The 21,601-nt window shown below is 54.6% G+C and overlaps 1 protein-coding gene across 2 annotated transcripts in view; it reads right to left on the bottom strand.

Annotated features, from left to right (window-relative positions):
* DKK3 (dickkopf WNT signaling pathway inhibitor 3) overlaps positions 1-21,601 on the bottom strand; it is a 44,016-nt gene that overhangs the window by 3,219 nt on the left and 19,196 nt on the right. For both annotated transcript variants that reach the window (XM_055317992.1, XM_055317991.1), the window contains exons 5-6: positions 1,534-1,626; positions 148-292 (exon numbers count right to left, since the gene is read on the bottom strand). In XM_055317992.1, the coding sequence (XP_055173967.1) occupies positions 148-292; positions 1,534-1,626 (238 nt within the window). The remainder of the gene's footprint in view (positions 1-147; positions 293-1,533; positions 1,627-21,601) is intronic.

Genomic DNA, 21,601 nt, shown 5'->3' with positions numbered 1-21,601 from the left:
GTGGAGGCCGAGGCTGCCTCGGGCAGAGGTGGTGGGGCTGGCACACGCACAGCGAGCCGTCGGGAGCCTGCCCAGGAGGCGCGCCCCTGGAAAGGTGTGTTGGGCCTGGACCGGGCGTGCCCAGTACTCAGCCGAGAGCCCACCCACCTCTCTGGAAGGCACAGCACAGCCCAGGCTGGCAGTCCCTCTGGTTGTCACAGATGGTCCCGTTGCCACCTCTGGTGGCTGTTTTGGCGCAGCGACCCCAGACGCACAGCTGGTCCCCACAGCACTCACCGTCCCGGGTGCAGAGCTGCAGGGGGTGGGGAGGGAGGGCAGACAATGGCACCCCGGCTCTCGGACCTGAGAGAACCCAGCCGGCACGCTCCTAGCCCCGAGAGCCTGAGCACACCAGGAGGGGCCCCGTTACTCTGGAGAGGGAAGGGGGGGCCAACCGAGGTCTGAGTGTGCGGGGCTTTTAGTGCAAGTCAAGGGGGCAGAGACGGGAGGGGTGAGAACACTGGAAAAATAGCACCTGGGGCGGGGGGGGGGGCTGGGTGGCTCGGTGGGTTAAGTGTCTGCCTTTGGCTCAGGTCCCCATCCGCTCGTGTGCTCTGTCTCAAATAAATAAGTAAAACCTTAAAAAGAGTCTAAACAAAAATAGCACGGGGGGGGGTCACATGTTTGAATCTCCTATGCAACGTCAGTTTTTGCAAAGGACACTGTGTCTTTGCAGTCACCTCCCAGACTTGCCTCCTTTCTATTAGGTCCCTAGGTCAGGGGCCCACAGATGCAGGCAGCAGCCAGATTCTGAGAGCCCGGAGGCCTTGTGGATGGGGAGGGCGCATGGGGCTTCCCCCTGGGGCCTGGGACTGACCACTGCGACCCCACAGTCGCGCTCCGACGTGGCAGGCGGCAGGGAGAAGTGCAGCTGCCTAACCACAGAAGGCACTGGATGGGGGAGTAAGAAGCCCTCTGTTTTCCAAACTTGTTATCCTGCTGTGTTACTGTCTCAATAATGAAAAGACAGGAAAAGTCCATGAGCCCATATGGCTTTGTCCAAAACATCTGTCGGGTGGAGGGAGTTTCCGCTTCCCTGGCTCCCAGCTTCTCGGTGAAACGTCTATCGGGGAAGTATTCTGGCTTCTTCCTGGCTCTCCTCCTGCCTTCTCTGAACAGAATGGGATCTGGAGGATGGGAGTGGGGGCTGCAGTAGGGTCACTGGCTGTATCCAGGGGGATGGGTCTGCCCCAGGGGAAGGGACAGGTGGAGGGCCTCCTGCTGTGTTTTCCTGCCCTCCCTCTGCCATCCAGGAGGCAGGCAGTGGAGCCAGGGACCATGCAGCAGATGGCTTCCCAGGAGTCAGTCCCACTGGGCACCATGGAGAGGCTCGCTCAAGCATGGACGTGGTTCTGAGCCCCACTAAAGGCTTCCAGAAGCCCAACTGAGAACCATGAGGCTCCTGGCCTTCTCCCCCACATGCTCTTCTCTGAGACCCATCCCAGCCCCCATGGTCCTGGTGCTGCAGCCGCAGAAGCCTCTGGGCACACTCACTGTCTGCTGGTCCCGGCAAGACTGGCAGGTGTACTCGAAGCTGGCAAACTGGCAATACCTGGTGGGCCCGCAGTCCTCGTCAATGATGCACTCCTGGGGGGAGGGAGGGAGCAGCTTCAGCAGCAGAAGGCAGAGCAGCACACCCACAGCGCCCCGGAAGGGCAAGGCCCCGTTTTATCCCAGGCCCCACAGGCTCTGGATGCTCAGAGGGTGTCCAGACTCCCCTCACTCCAGAGCCCAGTTGGCTCCTGCTCCTCAGCACCCGCACCCTCCAGGCGAGGCGGAGCCCTCGCCCACACAGCGTGCTCGCCCGTCTGCCCTCCAGGATGCCGCCCCAGTTCGCACAATGGCATCTGTGTGCAGCCCCCCGCCACATATCCAGGGCGGGGAGCACAGAGACTCGGGCCAGTCTCCATGCAGAGCAGATGGATTTAATAAAAGAGCTAATGAGTTCCAGCCCCAGGGCGGCTGCACAGGAGGAGCCGGAGCCCAGGCTGCTGCCCATGCCGGAAGGGGCTGCAGAGGGCTCCCTGTGGCCCCCCTCCTCCGAGGCCTGGGTCTGGGTCTGCCTGGCAAAGGCAGCTGCTGGTTTCCAAAGGAAGGAGGGGTGCGGCTGCATGGGCGCTGCAACCCAGCTGCCTTCTCATGGCTGCCAGTCCATCAGGCTGGAGAAATGGGGGAGAGAGGGAGGCCATGGGAGAGGGCTGGTGTTGGAAGAGTCCCCGTACTCCAAACTAGCCATATCATGTTGGGGGGCGGGCCCCCTGGCCTCTAAGAGCCTCCATTTCTAGGTCAGCAACAGGGGAAAGTAATCTCTACCTGCTGCCTGCTGGGTGAGGTCACGAGGTAGATTGACCCCCTGGGGCTGCACCATGCCAGGTCATCGGTGGTGGGTCTTGTCATGGCCTCACCATGGCAAGGTGGGTGGCCCAGCAAGAGGGGTTCTCCCTCTCAAAAGGAGGGGGTCAATGCTTATCCTGTTCCCATAGCAGCAACCCTAAAATGCCAGAAGGGCTTAGATAGGGGCAGAGGGCTGCGCACCATTTGACCCCAAAGCCCATCATGGCTTGAGAAGTCCACAGTGCAGTAGGCCACAGACCATGACGCCCTCCTAGACACACCCAACTCAGCCAGTTCAGCTGGAAGCATCCAGGTCCAGACACCTTCCAAAGCAGAAAAGCAAGAGAATGGGGTGGGAAGGGCAGAGGGAAGGCCGACAGGCATTGAGGAGCTTCTCTGAATCTGGCCACATCTTCAGGCACTGGGAAGTAAATGTGAGTATGAAAAACTCCTTGCCCTCAAGACTTTATAATTCAACTGAAAACAACCCCCCCAAAAAAAACCCAACTAAAGTCAACCCAATAGAAAAGGAGACAAAAGACACAGACAACAATAATAGAAACCTTCCACCTCTTCACACAGAAAAAGATGTTTAACCTCAGAAATAATTGACAAAATGCAACTTAAAAGGGCAGGACAGCATGTTTTCACTTAGTGTGGACGCAACTAAAAAAGTTGATAACATCTGCGTAGGCAGAGGACTGCCCCGCCCCCAAATGTCCACATCCGACTCCCTGGAACCCGTGGACGTGTCGTGTGACCAGGTAAGGGGACATTCAGGTCACAGGTGCAATTCAGGGATGCTAGTCAGCTGACCTGATAAGGAGAGAATCCTGATTACCCAGGTGCACCCAATGTAATCCTAAGGGGCTCAGAAAATGGAAGGAGGCACAGAGTGTCAGTGTCAGGGTGAGAGAGACTCCAGACTTTGCTGGGTTTTTTTTTGGGTCTTTGTAAGATTTATTTATTTGAAAGAGAGTGAGAGAAAGTGTGTGTGTGGACAGGCACATGAGTGGGGAGAGGGGGAGAGGGAGAGAGAGAATCTCCAGCAGACGCCCCACTGGGCCCAGAGCCAGATGCCCTAATGCAGGGCTCGATCTCAGGACCCTGAGATCACTACTGGAGCTGAAACCAAGAGTCGCAGTCTCAACCGACTAAGCCACCCAGGTGCACCCAGACTTTGCTGGTTTTGAATATAGAAGGGGGCCACAGGCTAAGGAACAGTCTCTCCTAGAGCCTCTAGAAGGATCACAGTCCTGCTTACACTTTGATTTCAGATTTCATCCTGGTGAGACTTGGGTTAGACTTCTGACCTCCAGAACTGTAAGTGATAAATTTGTGTTGTTTTAAAACCACTAAATTTATGGTAGGTTGTTCCAGCAGCAATAGGAAATTAATATCCAATACTGGTAGGTGGGACTTGAGGAAATAGGCATTGCCAGATGCTTTGGGGGTAATTAGAACTGAACTAGATGTTTTTTTGCAGGCAACTCATCAGTATCTTTCAAAAAATTGAAATATGTGTCTCCTCTGAACCTGTAATTTCCCTTCCAGGTGACTGTCCTCAGAAACACTTGTCCAGGGCAGCCTGGGTGGTTCAGCGGCTTAAGCACCTGCCTTCATTCCGGGGCATGATCCTGGAATCCTGGGATCGAGTCCCATGTCAGGCTCCCTACGTGGGGCCTGCTTCTCCCTCTGCCTGTGTCTCTGCCTCTCTCTCTCTCTCTCTGTGTCTATAATGAATGAATAAATAAATAAAATCTTTTTTTTAAAGAAAGAAACACTTGTCCAGGTGGGCAAATATCTAAGTATAATCCAGAAATAATGCAAAGACCCAGTAAGAGGGGAACCGATTAAATGATTGTATACGGGGTCACTTCACAGGGAAGTCTACCCCCGGGCAGACATGGAAAAGAATGAGGTAGTTCTCTGCATTGTCCTGTTTACAATAGCTCAGTAAGTAAAAGAAGCCAAGGGAAGACCCACAGAATCCCACTTTGATAGAGCAGAGTAACTATGTGTGATGTGTGTCTGTGCCCGGCTCGGTGCCTGGCATATAGGGAGCACATGAGGGTTAAGTGTGGAATGGATGAAACGACAGGTATGTTACTCTGACAATCAGGTCAACAAGATGCTGATCATTAGCGAGGATTTGAGGACCAAAGCAAAAAACACATATTCCACTAATTGGGCTTCTCATTTCCCAGGAAATGAGATTTAGATTATAGATTTGGCATTTTCACTTCTGTTTCCAGATCTTAAATTAAAAACATATGAGCTAAAAAAAAAAAAAAAAACAACAAAAAACATATGAGCTAATAAGACCCTTCCAGCACCGGGCAGCCCGGGTGGCTCAGCAGTTTAGTGCCTGCCTTCAGTCCAGGGCATGATCCTGGAGTCCCAGGATCGAGTCCCACATCAGGCTCCCTGCATGGAGCCTGCTTCTCCCTCTGCCTGTGTCTCTGCCTCTCTCTCTCTCTCTCTCTCTCTCTCTCTCTGTGTGTCTCTCGTGAATAAATAAATAAAATCTTAAAAAAAAAAAAAAAAGACCCTTCCAGCACCAATCCCTGTGAGGCACTGCTACTTCCCATTCTCCATCAAGAGGACTGCACCTTCATCCCTTGGAACATCGTCCTTTCCCTAATGACAAAGTATTCCCTGCAAAGCCACAGTGAAGCAGTTCATGTTCTTCCAGGTATGAAAACCTTTTTGGCACAGAACCTTGCCAAACACTTTTGAAAAGTCTCGGTACGCTAAACCTATAGGTTTCCTTTGGTGACATGTTTTTGCCAACTACCAGAGCTCTGCTAGGTTGGCTCAGCAGGACTTCCCCTGGAGAAAGCCTGGTGCTTTTCTTCTAATCATCTGCCAGCCTGTTTGTGGTGGATGTGTCTGCTCAGTGGCCCCTAGAAATGTTCTTTAAGAATTGTGATCACGCTGGGACACCTGGGCGGCTCAGTGGTTGAACATCTGCCTTCAGCTCAGGTCATGATCCCGAGGTCCTGGGATCGAGTCTCGCATCAGGCTCCCCTCTTGGGGCCTGCTTCTCCCTCTGCCGATGTCTCTGCCTCTCTTCTGTGAGTCTCTCATGAATAAATAAAATCCTTTAAAAAAAACTGTGATTATACTGGAAAGCCTGGAACTCTAAGGTATGAAGAAACCCTAGAGGCCAATCCTGGTTTTGTCATTTAATAGCTGTGTGACTTTGGGATACGGATTCGACCTCTTGAAAATGAGGGTGGGGGTGCCTGGGTGGCTCAGTTGGTTAAGCGTCTGACTCTTGATTTTGGGTCAGGTCATGATCTCAGCGTCCCAAGGTTGAGCCCTGAGTCGAGCCCATCCTGGAGCCTATTTAAGATCTTCTCCCTCTCCCTCTGCCCACACCCCCACCTTCAGCTCACACTTTCTATCACTCTCTCTTAAGAAAAAAAAAAAAATTAGGGTGATAACAGGACCAACTCCACAGGGCTGTGTGTTGAGTTAGTGCCTGTGAACAGTAGCCATAGCAACAGAAAGCTGTGCAGCCTCCGCCCATCCAACGCCTTATTCCCATGGAGCACCCCTGCCAGGGGACCAGCGTGTCAGCAGAAGGGCAGTCTAAACAGCGCCTCTCTGTCTCTGTCCCTGGCAACACTTGGCGATTTCACATCTAGCTCCCTGACTTATCTCTATCCAAAGAGTGTCCGATCAATGGGCAGTGGCCTGTACACCCAATAGGAGTAAAGTTCCTGGAGCAGAGAGGCCTCTCCTTGTACGAAGACCAGGCTTTCCATATGATAAGGCTGTTAGTTTTGGGTCTCCTCTAAATATTCCTAAATTGAAGGAGACAAGGTCCCGCCTCTCCCAGTGTTAGAGACCTGGGGAGCAGGTCAGGACCTCCTGCCTTAAACAGAACTCAGTGGTTGGGGGCTGGGAGCACACCGGTTGGTGCCTCCCTAGCAGAGTCAGGCCTGGAGCTGAGAAATCCAGGATTTTATTCCATTCAGTAGTTCCAGCTTCTCTTCCCTTGTTCCCATACAGGCTGATGTTGTAAAGGGGCCTCTCGGCACCCAGCTGGGCACAGGCTGGCTGAGGAGTTAAGTTCTGGAGGACTGGCTGCTCCCCTATCTAAATGGCGTGGAGGTTCTGTGCTTGGGGTACCTCTCAGACCATTAGGACTGGAAGAGGGGACCCCATGCTACACCAAGGCAAATGAAAGACACACCCCGGTGCAGACTGTAGGGGTCACCTGAGTGCCACAGAGCCGCTGGGATGAGATGCCACACCGCGTGCCCGTCCTCCAGAGCCATACGGGAACCCATGGCATCCTGACGCAGCCCTGGCCCGGCGGGGGCGAGTGCCGGCCACCGGGCACACAGTCTCTCTAATCCCCTCAACAGGGGACTCTGACCCTCACTGCACAGATGAGAAACGAGTTTAAGATGAAGGACCTGCCATCACTCAGCTCAGAGGTGGAGCTGGGAGCTCAACCCTGACCGCAGGCTCTTTCCTCCTCCTGAGATCATCATTTTTCTCCTCCTTCAGCGCTGACCCGTCTCTTGTCCCTCAGTCACAGCAGAGCCTGCTCGGGACAGGGCCCCAGACCCCAGACCCCCCAGGGACCGAAGGCAGGAACGCAGGGCCACGGCCCCTGGGCATGTGGGCCTCAGTGTCCCCTGTGTCCAGTCCTGGCCACGCCCTGTCTACGCTGCTCCTCCCTCCCACGAACAGCCTGGAGGCTAAGCCTCAGGACGGAAGCCACGCAGCGGATCTGGTCTTTGCCGTAGGAGGTCTGGAGGAGGAGGAAGCTATATTTAGAAAGCTCTGGCCCAGGCCCTGCAGCTCGTCCAGAGGCTGTGCGAGGGGCCGGGGCTGGGCCTGCGGACGGCCCTGCTGCTTCCCGGATTTTCCAGCTCAGGGTTTCTCAGAGGAGAGCAGCTGCGGGGAGAAAACAGCCCGAGCCGACAGCCGACGGCTTTCCTCAGCACCACGTGGGGCGTCTCCAGGGCAGCCCCCCCCATGCCCACACTCCTAGGGAACCTGGGCGCTCGCGCTCTCGTGAGGCCCCACGGAGGAGGCCACCTGGGTGGACCCCTCGGGGCCCAGGGCCATCCGTGGTGTCGGTGTCGGCTCAAGCCCAGGGCTCCGGACAGGACACCCTCTGGGGAAGGAGTGAGGACACAGGAAATGGAAGCCCAGGGGGCCTCCACCCACCGAAACCGGCTCACCCTCAGAGCTTTGCTCACTGTGGCTGCAGGGGTCTCCCTCCAGGGGACGTTCAGAGAGCACCTACCGCGTGTCTGCACCTACAAGGTCCTGGGCACCCAGGAGACCCCCCCCCACGTGGAGTGCATGCTCCCACGCCACCCTCTCCAGCCCTGTCCTGCACTCCCCACACCGCTGCCTCACTCTGTTTCCTCCACCCCCTCACGGCCCCCTGGCACCAAGTGTACCTGGAGCAGCATGAGGGGTGGACACAGGTGCAGGGCACACACCTGGGCTTGAATACAGGGTCACTTACAAGCTGGGGGATGTTGAGCAAATGACAGAGCCTCTCTGTGCCTCGGTTTCCCTATCCGTAAGACGAGAACCTCCTGTGGTTGTTGCACAGATTAGAAGGGATGACAGGTCCGGGTGCTTAGGACAGTGCCCGGCCCCCAGGACTTGGCCACCAGGACTTAGCCCCCAGGGCGCACCTCCATCGGCAGTGCTTACCCCACACCAGGAGCTTAAAGGTGCCAATGGAAACACTTGAACGACCTTCTGAGCTTAAGCCTGAGCCAGTGGATTTCATCCTATTAACAGAATACCGTTCTACTGAAAAGGTCCAGAACATCAGGCCAAGCCAGGGATCCTCGTGCACCACAAGACTACCTCCCATGTCACCCTGGAGCCCTCTGCTCCAGTCGCACAGAACCACGAGGAAGCCCAGGACTTGCCATCTGACCGAGGAGGATAAGCAGGCGTGCAAGGAAAAACAACCCCCTCCATCACCCACGGGTGCCGGGCACCTTGGCACCCACGGTCTATCCCCTCTGTCTTCCAAAGACAACAAGAGGAGCCCCATTTTATAGACAAGGAAACCAGGGCAGGGAGCTGACATCGCTCATCAAGGTCACGGGGGAAGAAGTGGCAAGGACGGTGCACAAGCCCAACCCAGGGCTCTACGGAGCTCGGTCGGACCCCGGGGTGCAGGCATGCTGGGGGCCTGGGTGCTGCTTCTGCAGGAGAGCAGGGTCCCCAAGGCTGGGCCCTGGTGCCAGGCTAGGAGAGGTGCTGCGAGAAAGCCGCAGGATCCCTCCCCTTCATCCCACGAGATTCCCAAGGCCTGTTTTCCCCTTCTTCAGCCTTTTATTTACCTTAAAAGCAGGCCAGTCGCAGGAACATGTAAAATGCACATTTGTCTCGAACGCAGCAGGGCGCCCCCAGCCTCCCCTGGACGCTGTGCTGGAAACTTTAAGCCAGCTCGGGCCGGGTGGGGGCCCCAAGCCTCATGGAGAGTGCTGGCCTGACCCACGAAGCAGAGCTGGCCCTCGGGAGAAACCCGGGCAGGAGCCAGCAGCAGATGCCAGCTATTCTTACCCTGACGTTGCGATGTCTGCAGAAGCCCGGGGCTCCTGGGGCCTCCCCCCAAGTTGCACAGCCCATGAAAGAGGAGCGCGTCCCGCCTGCGCTGGCACACCAAGTACAGAGAACACCCGCTCCCTTCAGTGCCAGGGATCCTCGGGGAATGGTCCTGAGCTCTCCCTCTCCTCCTGCCCCTCCCTCGCTCCCGTCCCTGCCCCCCCACCGGGCCCTCTGACAGCCCCCTCCCCGCACCAGCCTGCTGGGGAGGCCTGCACACCCACCGAGCTTCTGCAGACGGGGTGTCCCAGACGAAAGCCTGGGTCCTCCTGCCAGCCTCCAGAGACGGCCAGCCCCACGCTCAGAACTTCCCAACACATTCTTTAGGCCTGAGTGAGGTTTCCCCTGTCAAAGTCATGCCTGTATTTAATTCCAAAGGAAATTTCTCCATGAGCCGGAGTCCTCCCTAACCGAATGAGCACTGTCGCCCCACCTAGGCTAGAAACAACGCAGGGAGCCCTTTCTAGCACCCACCGTTTCTGGGGTCTTGGGGTCTGCACCGCCCCCACCCCCCATCTCCCCTGCAGACAGCTGGGGTGGAACCACTGGGCCTTGGCTGGGTCTGACCTTTGCCAAATGCACCTAGGATGCGGTCAGCGTGCCACGTGCACGAGACGCCTGCTGCTCAAGTCATCAGGAGCCTGCCAGGAACTCCGGGTCCCAAAGCACCAATAATGTCGCTGTACCCAGTCCTGGAGCACCTCCAGGCTCCCAGTATGAGGTAAGTACCCAGTCCTGACCACCGGGACACCTGACTCCTCGTTCGGACTTGCATGAGACCCCTTAGTTTTGGGCCTTGACAGTGGTAGGACTGCTGGGTTCAGCAAATAAAGATACAGGATGCCCAGGGAAATCTGAATTTCAGACAAATGAATAATATTTTAGCAGAGTATGCACCAATGACTGACTGCACGGGACAGACTTATACTAAAAATGACTTTAGTAGCGTCCAAGGCATCTTGTGTTTTATCTGCCAAATCTATTAACAAGGAGAAGATTCAACAGGAGTGCTTCTCGGAAGACAGAGAGGGAGACTGGCCTTGGGAGAGGAGGGATCAGTGACCACAGAAGAGGGGTGGCCTCCACGATACCCACGACGACCAGCCAACAAGGCCATCGGAGAGCCCAAGACGCGCGGAGGGGCCGCGTGCGCAGGCACAGCCTCTGTACTTGGGGGAAAGGCCTCCGGATTCCCCACGATGATCGCGATCACGACAAGGAAACGTAAGGTAGGGCCTAGGTCCCGTGGCCTGGCGGCCGGCGCTGTCCTGCGCTCGACGCACTGACTTGTGGTCCTCCCCACGATGCGCTGAGAGAAGTGCTGCTACCGTTGCACTTTACGGGTGTGGGAACAGATGTCCGGAAAGCTCCAGGAAGCTGCGCGACTCGCAGAGGTGTGTGAGCAGCAGGAACCCAGAAGCCAGACCTGCCGGCTCCTGGCGAGGTCACGGGGCGGGGGGCGTCCTGCGGGGCCCTCCCTCCACAGCCCCCCTTCTACCCCCATCAGGGAAGTGGGGGCCGGGCTGGGCCTGGTCGGGAGCCCTGCTCCCAGGTGGTTGCTGCAGCCCTGCACCCGGCACAGGAGCCGTCTCTGCTCCTGCCCTGCTCCTGCGAGGGCCTGCAAAGTGGGAGAGGGGCTCACTCTCAGACTTCCAGGCGGGGAAGGGCTCATGGGCCTCACAGAGGCCCCCCCCCCCCCCGGACCCTCTACTGAGGTCACGCCTCACTCTTGGCACCACAGTGGTAGCCTAGGGGTTGGTGGCCAGCCTCCCCACCGGGCTCCTGCTGCAGCCTCAACTGTCTTCCTAGAACACAAACCTGATTACGCACGTCCCTCATCATAATCGTTCTGAAAGCTGCTCCAGCAGAGGAACCCTCGAGAAAGCTGAGCTCGGACTAATTCAATCTACACCTAATGGGAGGAGACAGATGGCCCTCCAGGCCCGGGAACCGCCAGACTGCATCTGTGACACAGCGTAATAAAGTAATGTGACAAAGGGGGAGTGAGTAAAAAAACAGGTGTGTCCCCCGGTGACCTGGCAGGCGGGCCTGGGGTTCAGGCGGTAGGGAGCTCGCCACTCCAGCTGCAGCAGCAAAGCCTGGAACCCATGAATTGCCCCCCGCAGTATCAACCTCCCGTGGTTTGAATTCTTACCCAGCAACCTTCAAACAACCAACCTGGCTCCCCAGGACCTCGGCACCAGATTGGGGGTGTCCTGGATGGGGTCTCAACATTTCTGCCACTAGGAAGAGGTGCACTCACTCTTACAAAATAACCTTCCTTTTTGGTGTACGCATCAGTGAGGTCCGGATATAGCTGGCGAGAGGACCAGGAATGCCCAGTCTCTGGATCTACAGGGCTCAGAGGTCCTGGATTCTAGCAAATTCATGAAGGTTGTTGAGTCCCCACAAGACCTTCAGCCTGAGGACACTCCACCTTGCAACTGATTCTTTCCACCTTCCCTGCCAACCATGATCTGGAGTCCAAACTCTGCATGGCGTCCAGAGCCTAGAAGTTCAGGTCAGCTCCCAACCTGCTTTCCCACTGGAGTTCCTCACCACCCTCCTAAGGTCCAATCCTAGTTCCTACTTCTAGAATGCCCTCACTGATTCATCTTTAGGGAGCGGCACAGATGTCTCCTCCTCGATGAAGCCCTCCCTCGCTCTCCCCCTGGGCAGCTAGCACTTGTCTCTTTGGTGCTGCTGGCCCTCCACGTCCACTCCAATAAAATTTGGGTGAAGAGAGGAAAGGCGTCTGGACTCAAAGGACCAAAGGAGGTTTTTAAGACTTGTCAAGACCCACCATGCAAAAGCCAAGATTCAGGTTGTGTGTGTGTGGGGGGGGGATCTTTTCTCTCTGATGGGTAGGCCAAGGTGACCCTTGGGTGTTGGTCATTGGTGTCACTAGGCTACCCAAGCTGGGAAACACCACAGTCCTGAAAGACCCCTGAGACCTGCACTTGAGGCCGTGGCATCTTCTTACCCAGAGAGCACTTATAGCTCTTTGGACCCGCGGATTATTTCTAGAAATAAGTAGGAGAAACTGGAAGGGCAGCGTACCCAACACCTAATCATCCCATCCTCACCGCTACGGAGTACACAGGCTCCAGTGATTCGCTTGAATGAACTGACAGTGAAGGGAGTGACACCGCATGACTTACAGAGCCAAGTCACAAGAGGCAGCATTGCTTCCACTTGGCTCTTTCCCTCTTCAGATGTCCTCTGAACTATGCCTCCATGTTGGGAGGAAGCCCAGGCTGCACAGAGAGGCGAGCAGCATTAGCTAGGGGCCCAGGCAACAGCTGAAGCTGAGGGCAAAGGGACCCTAGATGATTCTAGTCTTAGCAACTGAAGTCACCTGTGGCTTCAAGTCCGAGCTCCCAGACTGTGGAGCAGAGATGAATCATCCCCACCATATTTTTCCCAAACTCCTGACCCTTCATCCACGAGCATAACAAATGGTTGTCCTACACCGCTGAGTTTGGGAGAAGAGATAACTAGAGCAACGTTTCCCAAAGTTGTGGATGCCTCTGCTGGGCCCGCTCCCCTGCGGGTAGGCTGCTAAGAAGTATGGCGGGTTATGGGCTCTCGGCAATCGCAAGCCGCCACCTAGAGCGAGGTGGCCATTCCCACGTCCCTCTGCTTACTCGCCTTAGAGCTTGCGGGCTGACGGTGTGAACCTTTTGTCTCCACTTCGGTCCTCTCTGGACTCAGCCACTCTCCAGCCTCTGTGCCCCTTGGCTGCCCTCCAGGCCAAGCAGGTTTGATGCCATTTCCATTGGCTGGATAACTCCACTCACTGTTTAAAAGTCCAGCAGAGCTAGCATTTCTAGGAATTCAAGTGATTTTTCATAAAACACCAATCCTCGTTGATGCTGAGTCTCTGGGATTGGCTGCTAGGGGTGCCCCCCGTGGTCCTAACTGGTCTCTGAGGAGGAGGCCACCCCCTAATCCTAGTCTTGACCCCACGGTGCAGGAAGAGAAGGCCATGGTGAGGGTCTTGATGCTTTCTGCCTTTTAAAATAAATGTTCTGGGTGATTCAGCAGTTTAGTGCCTGCCTTCGGCCCAGGGCATGATCCTGGAGTCCCGGGATCAAGTCCCACGTTGGGCTCCCTGCATGGAGCCTGCTTCTCCTTCTGCCTCTCTCTGTGTGTGCCTCTCATGAATAAATAAATCTTTAAAAAAATAAATAAAATAAATGTTCTAAGCAAGGAATGGCAGGTGTCAGAAGCAACATCTGGGGAGCGATGGTGGGTCCCCCTGGGTCATGCTGTGCCTCAGGAGCCAAGAGTGCTCCTTGACTACGATGTGCAGGGGGGTCTGGAAGGAGACACAGAATTGTGAGCAGCCCTCCAGGGGGGAGAGGGATCGGGGATTTCACAGGTAGGTCTCCTAGGAGACGCCCCAGGAAACCATGGCAGTAATGTCTTGGGAAGGCAGGTCGTGGTTCTTGTTTCTCACGAGCTTTCTGGCACTGGTCTGAAGGGCTGCAGCTGCTTTATAGCTCCTGGCCTCTCGTCTACAAACTGAGCTACCTCAGGCATCTGGGCGTCATCACCTTCCTCTTCCTTCTCTAGTTCTGAACTGATGTAGCTGTCTGGCTCCCATTCTGCCTCCCTTTGCCTCCAGTCTCGCCAGGCCTCGGCCACTTCTTGTGACACATTCAACCAAAATCGGAGCTCCCCGTGCTGCTGGCATCTGCCCCAGACAAACAGTGCTCAGCCTTGGAGGGCAGCAGAGCTGTTGCCTTGGCAGCGGTGTCCTGGGCCTTTTCACTTCTGACTGGAGACCACAGCCAGCGTCTTGGGTTGCAGACCAGCGTGCTGCTCCCACGTGCCCATGGCGGGTGGGAGCCAGCCAGGGCCCTGGGGGGTAGCCGCCACTCTGTGTCCTCAGCCTCAGAAATCTTACACGGCCCCTAATGAAATCACCTTGCTTTCCACAAAGCAATTAATGGGATTAAAGTTAGCCACGTTCCCATCATTTACCTGCACTCACTAACCCTGGCCTCATTCATGCGATTGGTTATGTGACTCCTTCATTCCCTCAAGGGGAAGAATAACATGGAAAATGCAGAGTAGGACCGGGGCAGGTTTCAGGGCAGGGTGCAGGATCTGCTATGCTTTGCAGTAATCACAAACAGCTGACTGGGTCCTGAGAGTGTTCCTACTGCTCAGACACATCTTGGTTACGCGCACAACCCTTCCTCCGTCATTGGGGATGGACAGAGTTTCACAGTATTTACTCAGTTGGTATCTCGTTTACTCATTTCATATGAGTCCGTGAGCTGACTCAGCCTAGCCCAATCCCTTCGCAGGGATTCTCCTTTGCCTTGGGAAGAAAGTAATAAATGTGTCGTCATGTCCCTTCTTACTCGTAGTCCTTGGAGATGCTGCCTACAAAAGATCTAGTTCCTCAGAGTCTGGTGTACTGAGACTCGGCCCCCTCCGCACGTGTACTGGAGGGAACCGCGAGGTGGTGTAGACTAGCTCAGCTTTCTTCTCTTCTTGTCCATCCCAAAGGCGCAGGGGGCTGGAGTCTTCAGGGGAGCGAGTGAGGTCTTCTCTGAGAAACAACAGGCTCTGGGGGCAGTGTGCAGTGATCCTGCCGACATCCTGAATATCTCCAACTGGACGTCTTTTCTGTATCCTTGAGCTGAGCCATCAGTGACACAGGCCTCGGAGGGAGACAAGGTCAGGGGATATTTCAGGAGGCGGTTCACCTGCTGAGCAGCGACGAAGGCCTCCAGCCTTCCCAACTGGGCCACACGGGCATCAAACAGCAGATCGGGGAGCACCAGCACACTCCTCCATCTGAGATGGATGCCAATCTCAGCATTTTCAAGAACCCCCACAATGTTGGTGACCAGGATCTGTTCAAACTTCAGTGTCCTGTGAATGGGTCTTCATGGTCTTTAGGATTCAAGCCACTTGAACGGAGGCTGGCATTCCTCGGAGACTGGCGGTCAAGTTCCATCTCCGATGGTGGGGATTCCACTCCAGGAAAAGCAACAGATGGATCCCCTTCACACAACCGCTCTGCCCGAGAGGCCATGTCTAAATCCAAATGACTCAGAGGCTCCAGTGTGGGCACGGGCCACTGGCCTCTTTCAAAACAGGAGGTTCTTAACCCTTTTTGTGCCATGGACTCCTATGGCAGCTGAATGAGGCCTACGGACCCCTGCTCAGAACAACGAATTTAGGTGAACAGAGGAAAACACACCAGATTACAAAGAAAGACTGAAATACAATTACCAAAGTATTTTGAGATACGGTGCTATGAGCTTCTTTACTAAGTCACTCCATGGTAAGACCTAGCAGCAGGCCTGACCACAGCCTCAACTTCTAAGGAGTGAGGAGGGCAGATGCTATTTCAAGACATCTGGAACAGTAAGAGAATAGGAAATTGACACCGGCGACAAAGGCACTGCTAGTAACACTGCCCTTCGCTGCCTACACTCAAGATCCAAGGAAGCGCCACTTTAATTTCAAAGTCAGTGGAGACAAATGTCTATTTCCTTTCCACAAGTTCTATCCAGGTTAAGGAGGGGATCCTTATGCACATCCAAGGTTAAAACACCACTGCTTTAGGGACGCCCGCGTGGCTCAGCGGTTGAGCATCTGCCTCTGGCCCAGGGTGTGATCCCGGAATCCGGGAGCGAGTCCTACACTGGGCTCCCCATGGGGAGCCTGCTTCTCCCTCTGCCTGCGTCTCTGCCCCCCTCTCTCTCTCTCTGTGTGTCTCATGAACAAATAAATAAAATCTTTAAAAAAATAATGATAAAAAAACAACACTCGTGCCCTCTTTTAAAGATACACCCCAAAGAAATCCTTCTACTTAAAAAAAACAGCAAAAGAAAATTTAAAGCAACATGACACAAACACCAAGTTGTTTCCCCGCAGAAACAAGTCCTCTCCCGGCCCTCTGCCAGGCGGCAGTCACGCTGGGCCAGCCCCGCAGCCCTGGCCTCTTACGGCCCTGAGCAATGACCCCCTCTGCTCCCCGCACACCCCAGCACGTCCTACAACCTCGAGGGCGGCAAGGGGGCTGCTGGGCCTGGGAAACCCTCCAAGGTGAACCGTTCGTGCTGAAGAGCGTGGAGCGGGCCTTAGCGTGGGGACACGGGCTCGGGCCTCCTGCCCACAGGCGGCCGCGGCGGCCCGCGCTTGGCTCCGGCGGGCGGGGGCTTGGGGGGAGGCAGGAGCGCGGGCAGGGCGCCCCGGAGCCACCCATGCACGGAGCTGAGAGCCCGGCTGGGCCTCCTCCTCAGTTCTCCCCGCCGGGCGAGCCGGGCTAGGTGGGCCACCACCGCGGGGCCCCAGCGTCCTCACCTGAGAGGACACGGGCCAGCCCCCGCGTGCCCATCTGCCCTCCTGGCACCAGGCGCCCAGGCTTCGGAGTACAAGGCGGCGCCCAGCGCAGCTCCGCCGTGACCGGCTGTGCTACCGGCAGGTCTTCGCATCGGGGCCAGGGCCCCCGTTTTGGGGGATTGGGAACCGGTCACAGTCTGTGGCACCCAGGAGGTGCCCTTCACCCTCAGGTCTCAGCAAAGCTCTTGGGGGGCAGGGGAGCAGCTGGGCCAGGCAGGCACGGAGGAGGCCGAGCGGCCTTTCCCGCCACGGTGTGACCCCTCGGGGGAGGGGGACCCGTAGACCGGGTCGGGGCGTCAGGGGGCTGTGCCGGCGCTGGGCCTACCTCCTTCCAGCCGGGGTGCACTCCCTCTGGCCACTACTCACGAGGCCCCGGCTCCCTCTTCAGGGGGGGCCTGACCCCTGAGACCACGGGAATTCGGGCTGTCACCCCGCGGCTGTACCTTCCACATCATGTCGCTGAGATTCGTCGGTGGCCAACTTGGCCAGATACGGGCGGATGCCACCCACTTAAAATGCTTCTCTCCAGGGGTTTAGAACGTTCCCGTTCAGTGGCAGCGGGGCTCACGCCCGGTGGGCGGCAAGAACAAAAGTGGGTGAGACATTCCACGGTTTCCCGAGTGCCCTCCTCTGCCCTCCCCTCTCGGTGACCCCAGGGGGCTCTGCCTTGGGGTGGGGTTCCAGGGTTCACTGCCACGGACTGGGACTGGTGCTTTGGTGAGTTTGGTTTCTCATGTTGGGCATATTCGGGGGTGGGGGGTGTTCAATGACTCGATATAAACGACAGGAATGTAATGAGGGGTGGAGGGGTCGTGACAACCCCTTCAAAAGCACTTGGATTCACGGCTGCAAACTTTCATGACTTTATCACAAATATATATATATATATATAAATATATATATATTTAAAGATTTTATTTATTTATTCATGAGAGAGAGAGAGAGACAGAGGGAGGCAGAGAGGCAGAGGGAGAAGCAGGCTCCATGCAGGAGCCTAATGTGGGACTCGATCCCAGGACCCCAGGATCAGGCCCTGGGCCAAAGGCAGGCATTAAACCGCTGAGCCACCCAGGGATCCCACAAATATATCTTTTGATTGAAAAGGCCAAAAATTATGCCCAGGCTCACAGTCCAGTTCTACCGTTCAACCAACCATCCACCACAGACCTGGGAATTTACCTTCTCTGAACTCTGGTGTTCTCTTCTGTAAAATGGTATCTACTTCTCAGGGTTCTAAGGATTAGAAAGTAAGACCCGTAGGGGCGCCTGGGGGGCTCAGTCGGTTGAGCATGTGCCTTCGGCTCAGGCCATGATCCCAGGGTCCTGGGATGGAGCGCCACATGGGGCTCCCTCCTCAGCAGGGTGCCTGCTGCTCCCTCTCCCTCTGCCTGCAGCTTCCCCTGCTTGTGCTCACTCTCTCACAAATAAATAAATCTTAAAAAAAAAAAAAAAGAAAGAAAGTAACACATGGAAAAGCACCTGGGATGCAGCCCAAGAAACAGGAGGTGTTCAATAATGTAGACACATGCACAAAAGCAAGAAAACCCAGAGGGGATCTTCTTTTCTAGCAAAGAAGTCCTCTGCATACTTGCAGTTCTTTGCTGAACCTTACCTTCAAGGATTTCTGCTCCCAAGTTACTCCTTGGTCATACAGCTTTCATCCCTAAATCCGTTCGCTCCACTACTAAGCACCTACCCCTCGGCCATATGGAGGTGAACGTGACAAAGTCCCTTCCTTCCCGGGGCTCACTGTCTTCTAGACCCCTCTCCCGGCTGCCACTTTATGAACTTCTGATTCTTCTCCGCAGGCCTGAGAAGACCCTTCCCCACGGGTCTTCATCATCTTTCTCAGTGTTAGACCACTTCTCTGCTACGAACCTTAGGAGAAGTCACAGAAACAGCGGCCCCTAGACCCTGCTTCCTGAACAGGAAACAACTGAACAGGACAAGAGGTCCCGACTCCAAAAGCTACATGATTTGGAGAAAATTCATCTCCGCTTTCTCATTTGTAAAATGAGAGGTCTGGCCTAGAGCAGGGAGGAGAAATGGATTTTTAATATGCTTCCCATGGACCACCAGTGGCTGCTTGAAGTGCTGGGTTGTCTCAAGCTCTGAGGCCCTGTCTGGGCTCATTTAGGAAACGACTGCAATTGATTAGCGATGGTTGCCATAGTCACGGCGGGGGTGGGGGGGACAATGCCTGTGCCACAGGCTTTCCTCCCTGGGGTATAGGAGCTCGAGGGTCCCTCTGATTTCTGCCACTTATAATTCTGTGATTCAGTGCAATACCGCTTTACTTTAATCTTTGGCACAAGGACTATCTTCACAATCAATAGCTTTTTCATCTGCTTTTGTCCAGCACCTCGGTGGCCATCATCTGAGAAAGTTTCTCAATTATTGTGTTTCAAGTGACAGTACAACATATACTGACTTGACGCACTCATATTTAGGAAGCTACTGTTTCCTGCCCCGGGGTCTGGGAAAGCATGTCACAAGAAAGAGTTTACGTTTACTAAGCATCTATTAAGTATCGGATGCTTTCCACGCAATGTCTCTTCTTTTTTTTTTTTTAAGGATGTTATTTATTTATTCATGATAGACAGAGAGAGAGAGAGAGAGAGAAAGAGGCAGAGACACAGGCAGAGGGAGAAGCAGGCTCCCTGTAGGGAGCCCTACGTGGGACTCGATCCCGGGACTCCAGGATCATGCCCTGAGCCGAAGGCAGGCGCTAAACCGCTGAGCCACCCAGGGATCCCTAATGTCTCTTACTTCTGAAACAACCCCGGGGCAGTCACTAAATCCTCTTTTCACAGAGCAGAGACCAGTGCTCAGAGCAATGAGGGGAGCTCCCCCAGGAGTGGGGGATTCGACCTATTGCACTTCAGACTCCAAATCCCACTGCACTGTCCTCCCCTAAATGTACCCAAATGTCTTGTTTATCCTTTCTCTTCCAGGAAGTGGAGGTGACAAATGAAACTGACAGCGGCTCTAGACTGAGCCATGAGATCTCTGCAAACATTTCCGTGACCCCAACCCCAATTATTTTTCCTACAGGCCGTTGGACATGGCACCACGAGCAGGTGTTCCCTCCCGCCTGACAGGGAGACCAGGTAAGCTCATCGGATCCCAGGCTGATGGGGAGTCCCCAGCCTCACCCAGGTCCTTCCACCAGCCCTACCTGTGAGCCAGAGGAGGACAGGGCATGACCAAGGTCTCTACTGGCCCCCTCCTCTGGCCCTTCTCCCAGGAAGTGCTCCCTACACCAGTGGGAATTAAAACACTGCTGCCACCACCACAAAACCCTCTCCGTGGACGTCCTGGGGGAGGAGAGGCCGGAGGGAGTTTTGGTTTAATGCGTATGGTGTTCCAGTTCTGCAACACGAAAAGATTTCTGGAGACTGGTTGCACAACAATGTGAATGTACTTACTACTCAACTGCATACCCCAAAATGATCAGTTTTAAGTTGTATATATTTTGCCACAATTTAAGAAAATATTCCATTAAGAACAGGGGTTTTAGGAGTTTAGGAATCCACAAGACCTAAGTGATTTGTTTTGGTTTTTCCTTTTAGTACTGGCTCTGCCACGTACCTCTGTTGTACAACTTCTCTGAGCCTCAGTTACTTCATCTATAAAATGGGGTCAGGATCCCTGGGTGGCGCAGCGGTTTAGCGCCTGCCTTTGGCCCAGGGCGTGATCCTGGAGACCCGGGATCGAATCCCACGTCGGGCTCCCGGTGCATGGAGCCTGCTTCTCCCTCTGCCTGTGTCTCTGCCTCTCTCTCTCTCTCTCTCTGTGTGACTATCATAAATAAATTTAAAAAAAAATGGGGTCAACAGGATATCTGCCTTATATGGCTGTCATGCATGCGGATCATGGGAGGGGAAGTTGGTTGGATCTCAAGCAGGATGCCCGGTACACAGCCAGGATGCCACAAATGGCAGCTCTGACCTTCATCATCATCATCTCTATTAATGTCATCATGGTCACTAATTATTAGTGAGCACTTGACATCATACCATGATGGGGTTGGTCTGAACTCTTACCAGAATTTACCCTGAAAATGAGAAAGAGGTGGATCTGGAGAGGGGGTGGTTCATCTGGTCACTTTCTGAGCCATATGGACTAAATGAGAGGAGATGGTGGGATGTTGTGGCCTTTGATACTATTTTTGTTTTCCTTGATGTTATTTTTAAAACAAAACAAAATGGACTCATCAGCTTTGTGGGTTTTCCAGAACAATGCCTAGGGGCAAGGAAGGGCAGTGCCACATATCCTACTGCCAGGATGCAAAGGCTCTGTGGTGCATGTTGCCCAGCCTGCTCTGGAGGGGTCCTTGGGTCCACGTAGCAGGGGACAGCCACACACCTACATGGGGAGCTTTTCAGCCCCCAACATGCTCCAGCTACCCAGCAACCACAGAAACCGGCTTGTTCTGCAGCAGACGCCATCAGCCTAATGAAATTTCAAATTAAATCACTGTCACTTAGCTAGTGGCACCAAGCAAAAGCAGACTGTTCCCCTTCTAGGTAAAAATTTCCAGAGTCTAATCTCTGAGGCCAGGCAGTTTTGCAGGGCACGAGGGACTCAGACCTTGAACTTCAGCAGGATTAAGCAAAACTTTGTCTCCACCCATGTTTCCACCATTTAAACCGTCTTCCTGGTTCTTTCCTCTGGGGATTATGTGGCACCTCAGTACACTGTACATACAGCACAGGGCATGTTGAAGTGTTTCAGACGAGGATGTTACTAACTCAACATGTATTTCCAACACCTTGGCTGGGCTCTGGAAGCCCTGGCTGATCTAATTTCTGCCCCTCCCCCACCTCATTTGCTGCTCCCCCAAGCACACATCCAGCTTTGGCATTTTTTTCTTTCTTTCTTTCTTTCTTTCTTTCTTTCTTTCTTTCTTTCTTTCTTTCTTTTTTTTTTTTAAGATTGTATTCATTTATTCATGAGAGACACAGAGAAAGAGGCAGAGACACAGGCAGAGGGAGAAGCAGGCTCCATGCAGGGAGCCTGATGCGGGACTCGATCCCAGGACCTTGGGACCAGGCCCTGAGCCAGAGGCAGGCGCTCAACCACTGAGCCACCCAGGCGTTCCCCAGCTCTGGCATCCTAAACTATGTAGCGTTCCTCAAACATGGTCTTATTGCCACATGCCTCCTTGACTTTGAACAAAGAATGCTTCTACAAGGAACGCCCTTCGTTCCCACAATTGAGAATCCTGGACATCATTCAAAATACTGTTCAA

This window comes from Nyctereutes procyonoides, unplaced genomic scaffold (genome assembly GCF_905146905.1).
Source record: "Nyctereutes procyonoides isolate TBG_1078 unplaced genomic scaffold, NYPRO_anot_genome, whole genome shotgun sequence".
NCBI classification, from domain to species: Eukaryota; Metazoa; Chordata; class Mammalia; order Carnivora; family Canidae; genus Nyctereutes; species Nyctereutes procyonoides.
This window is presented reverse-complemented; position numbering and strand designations above follow the sequence as displayed.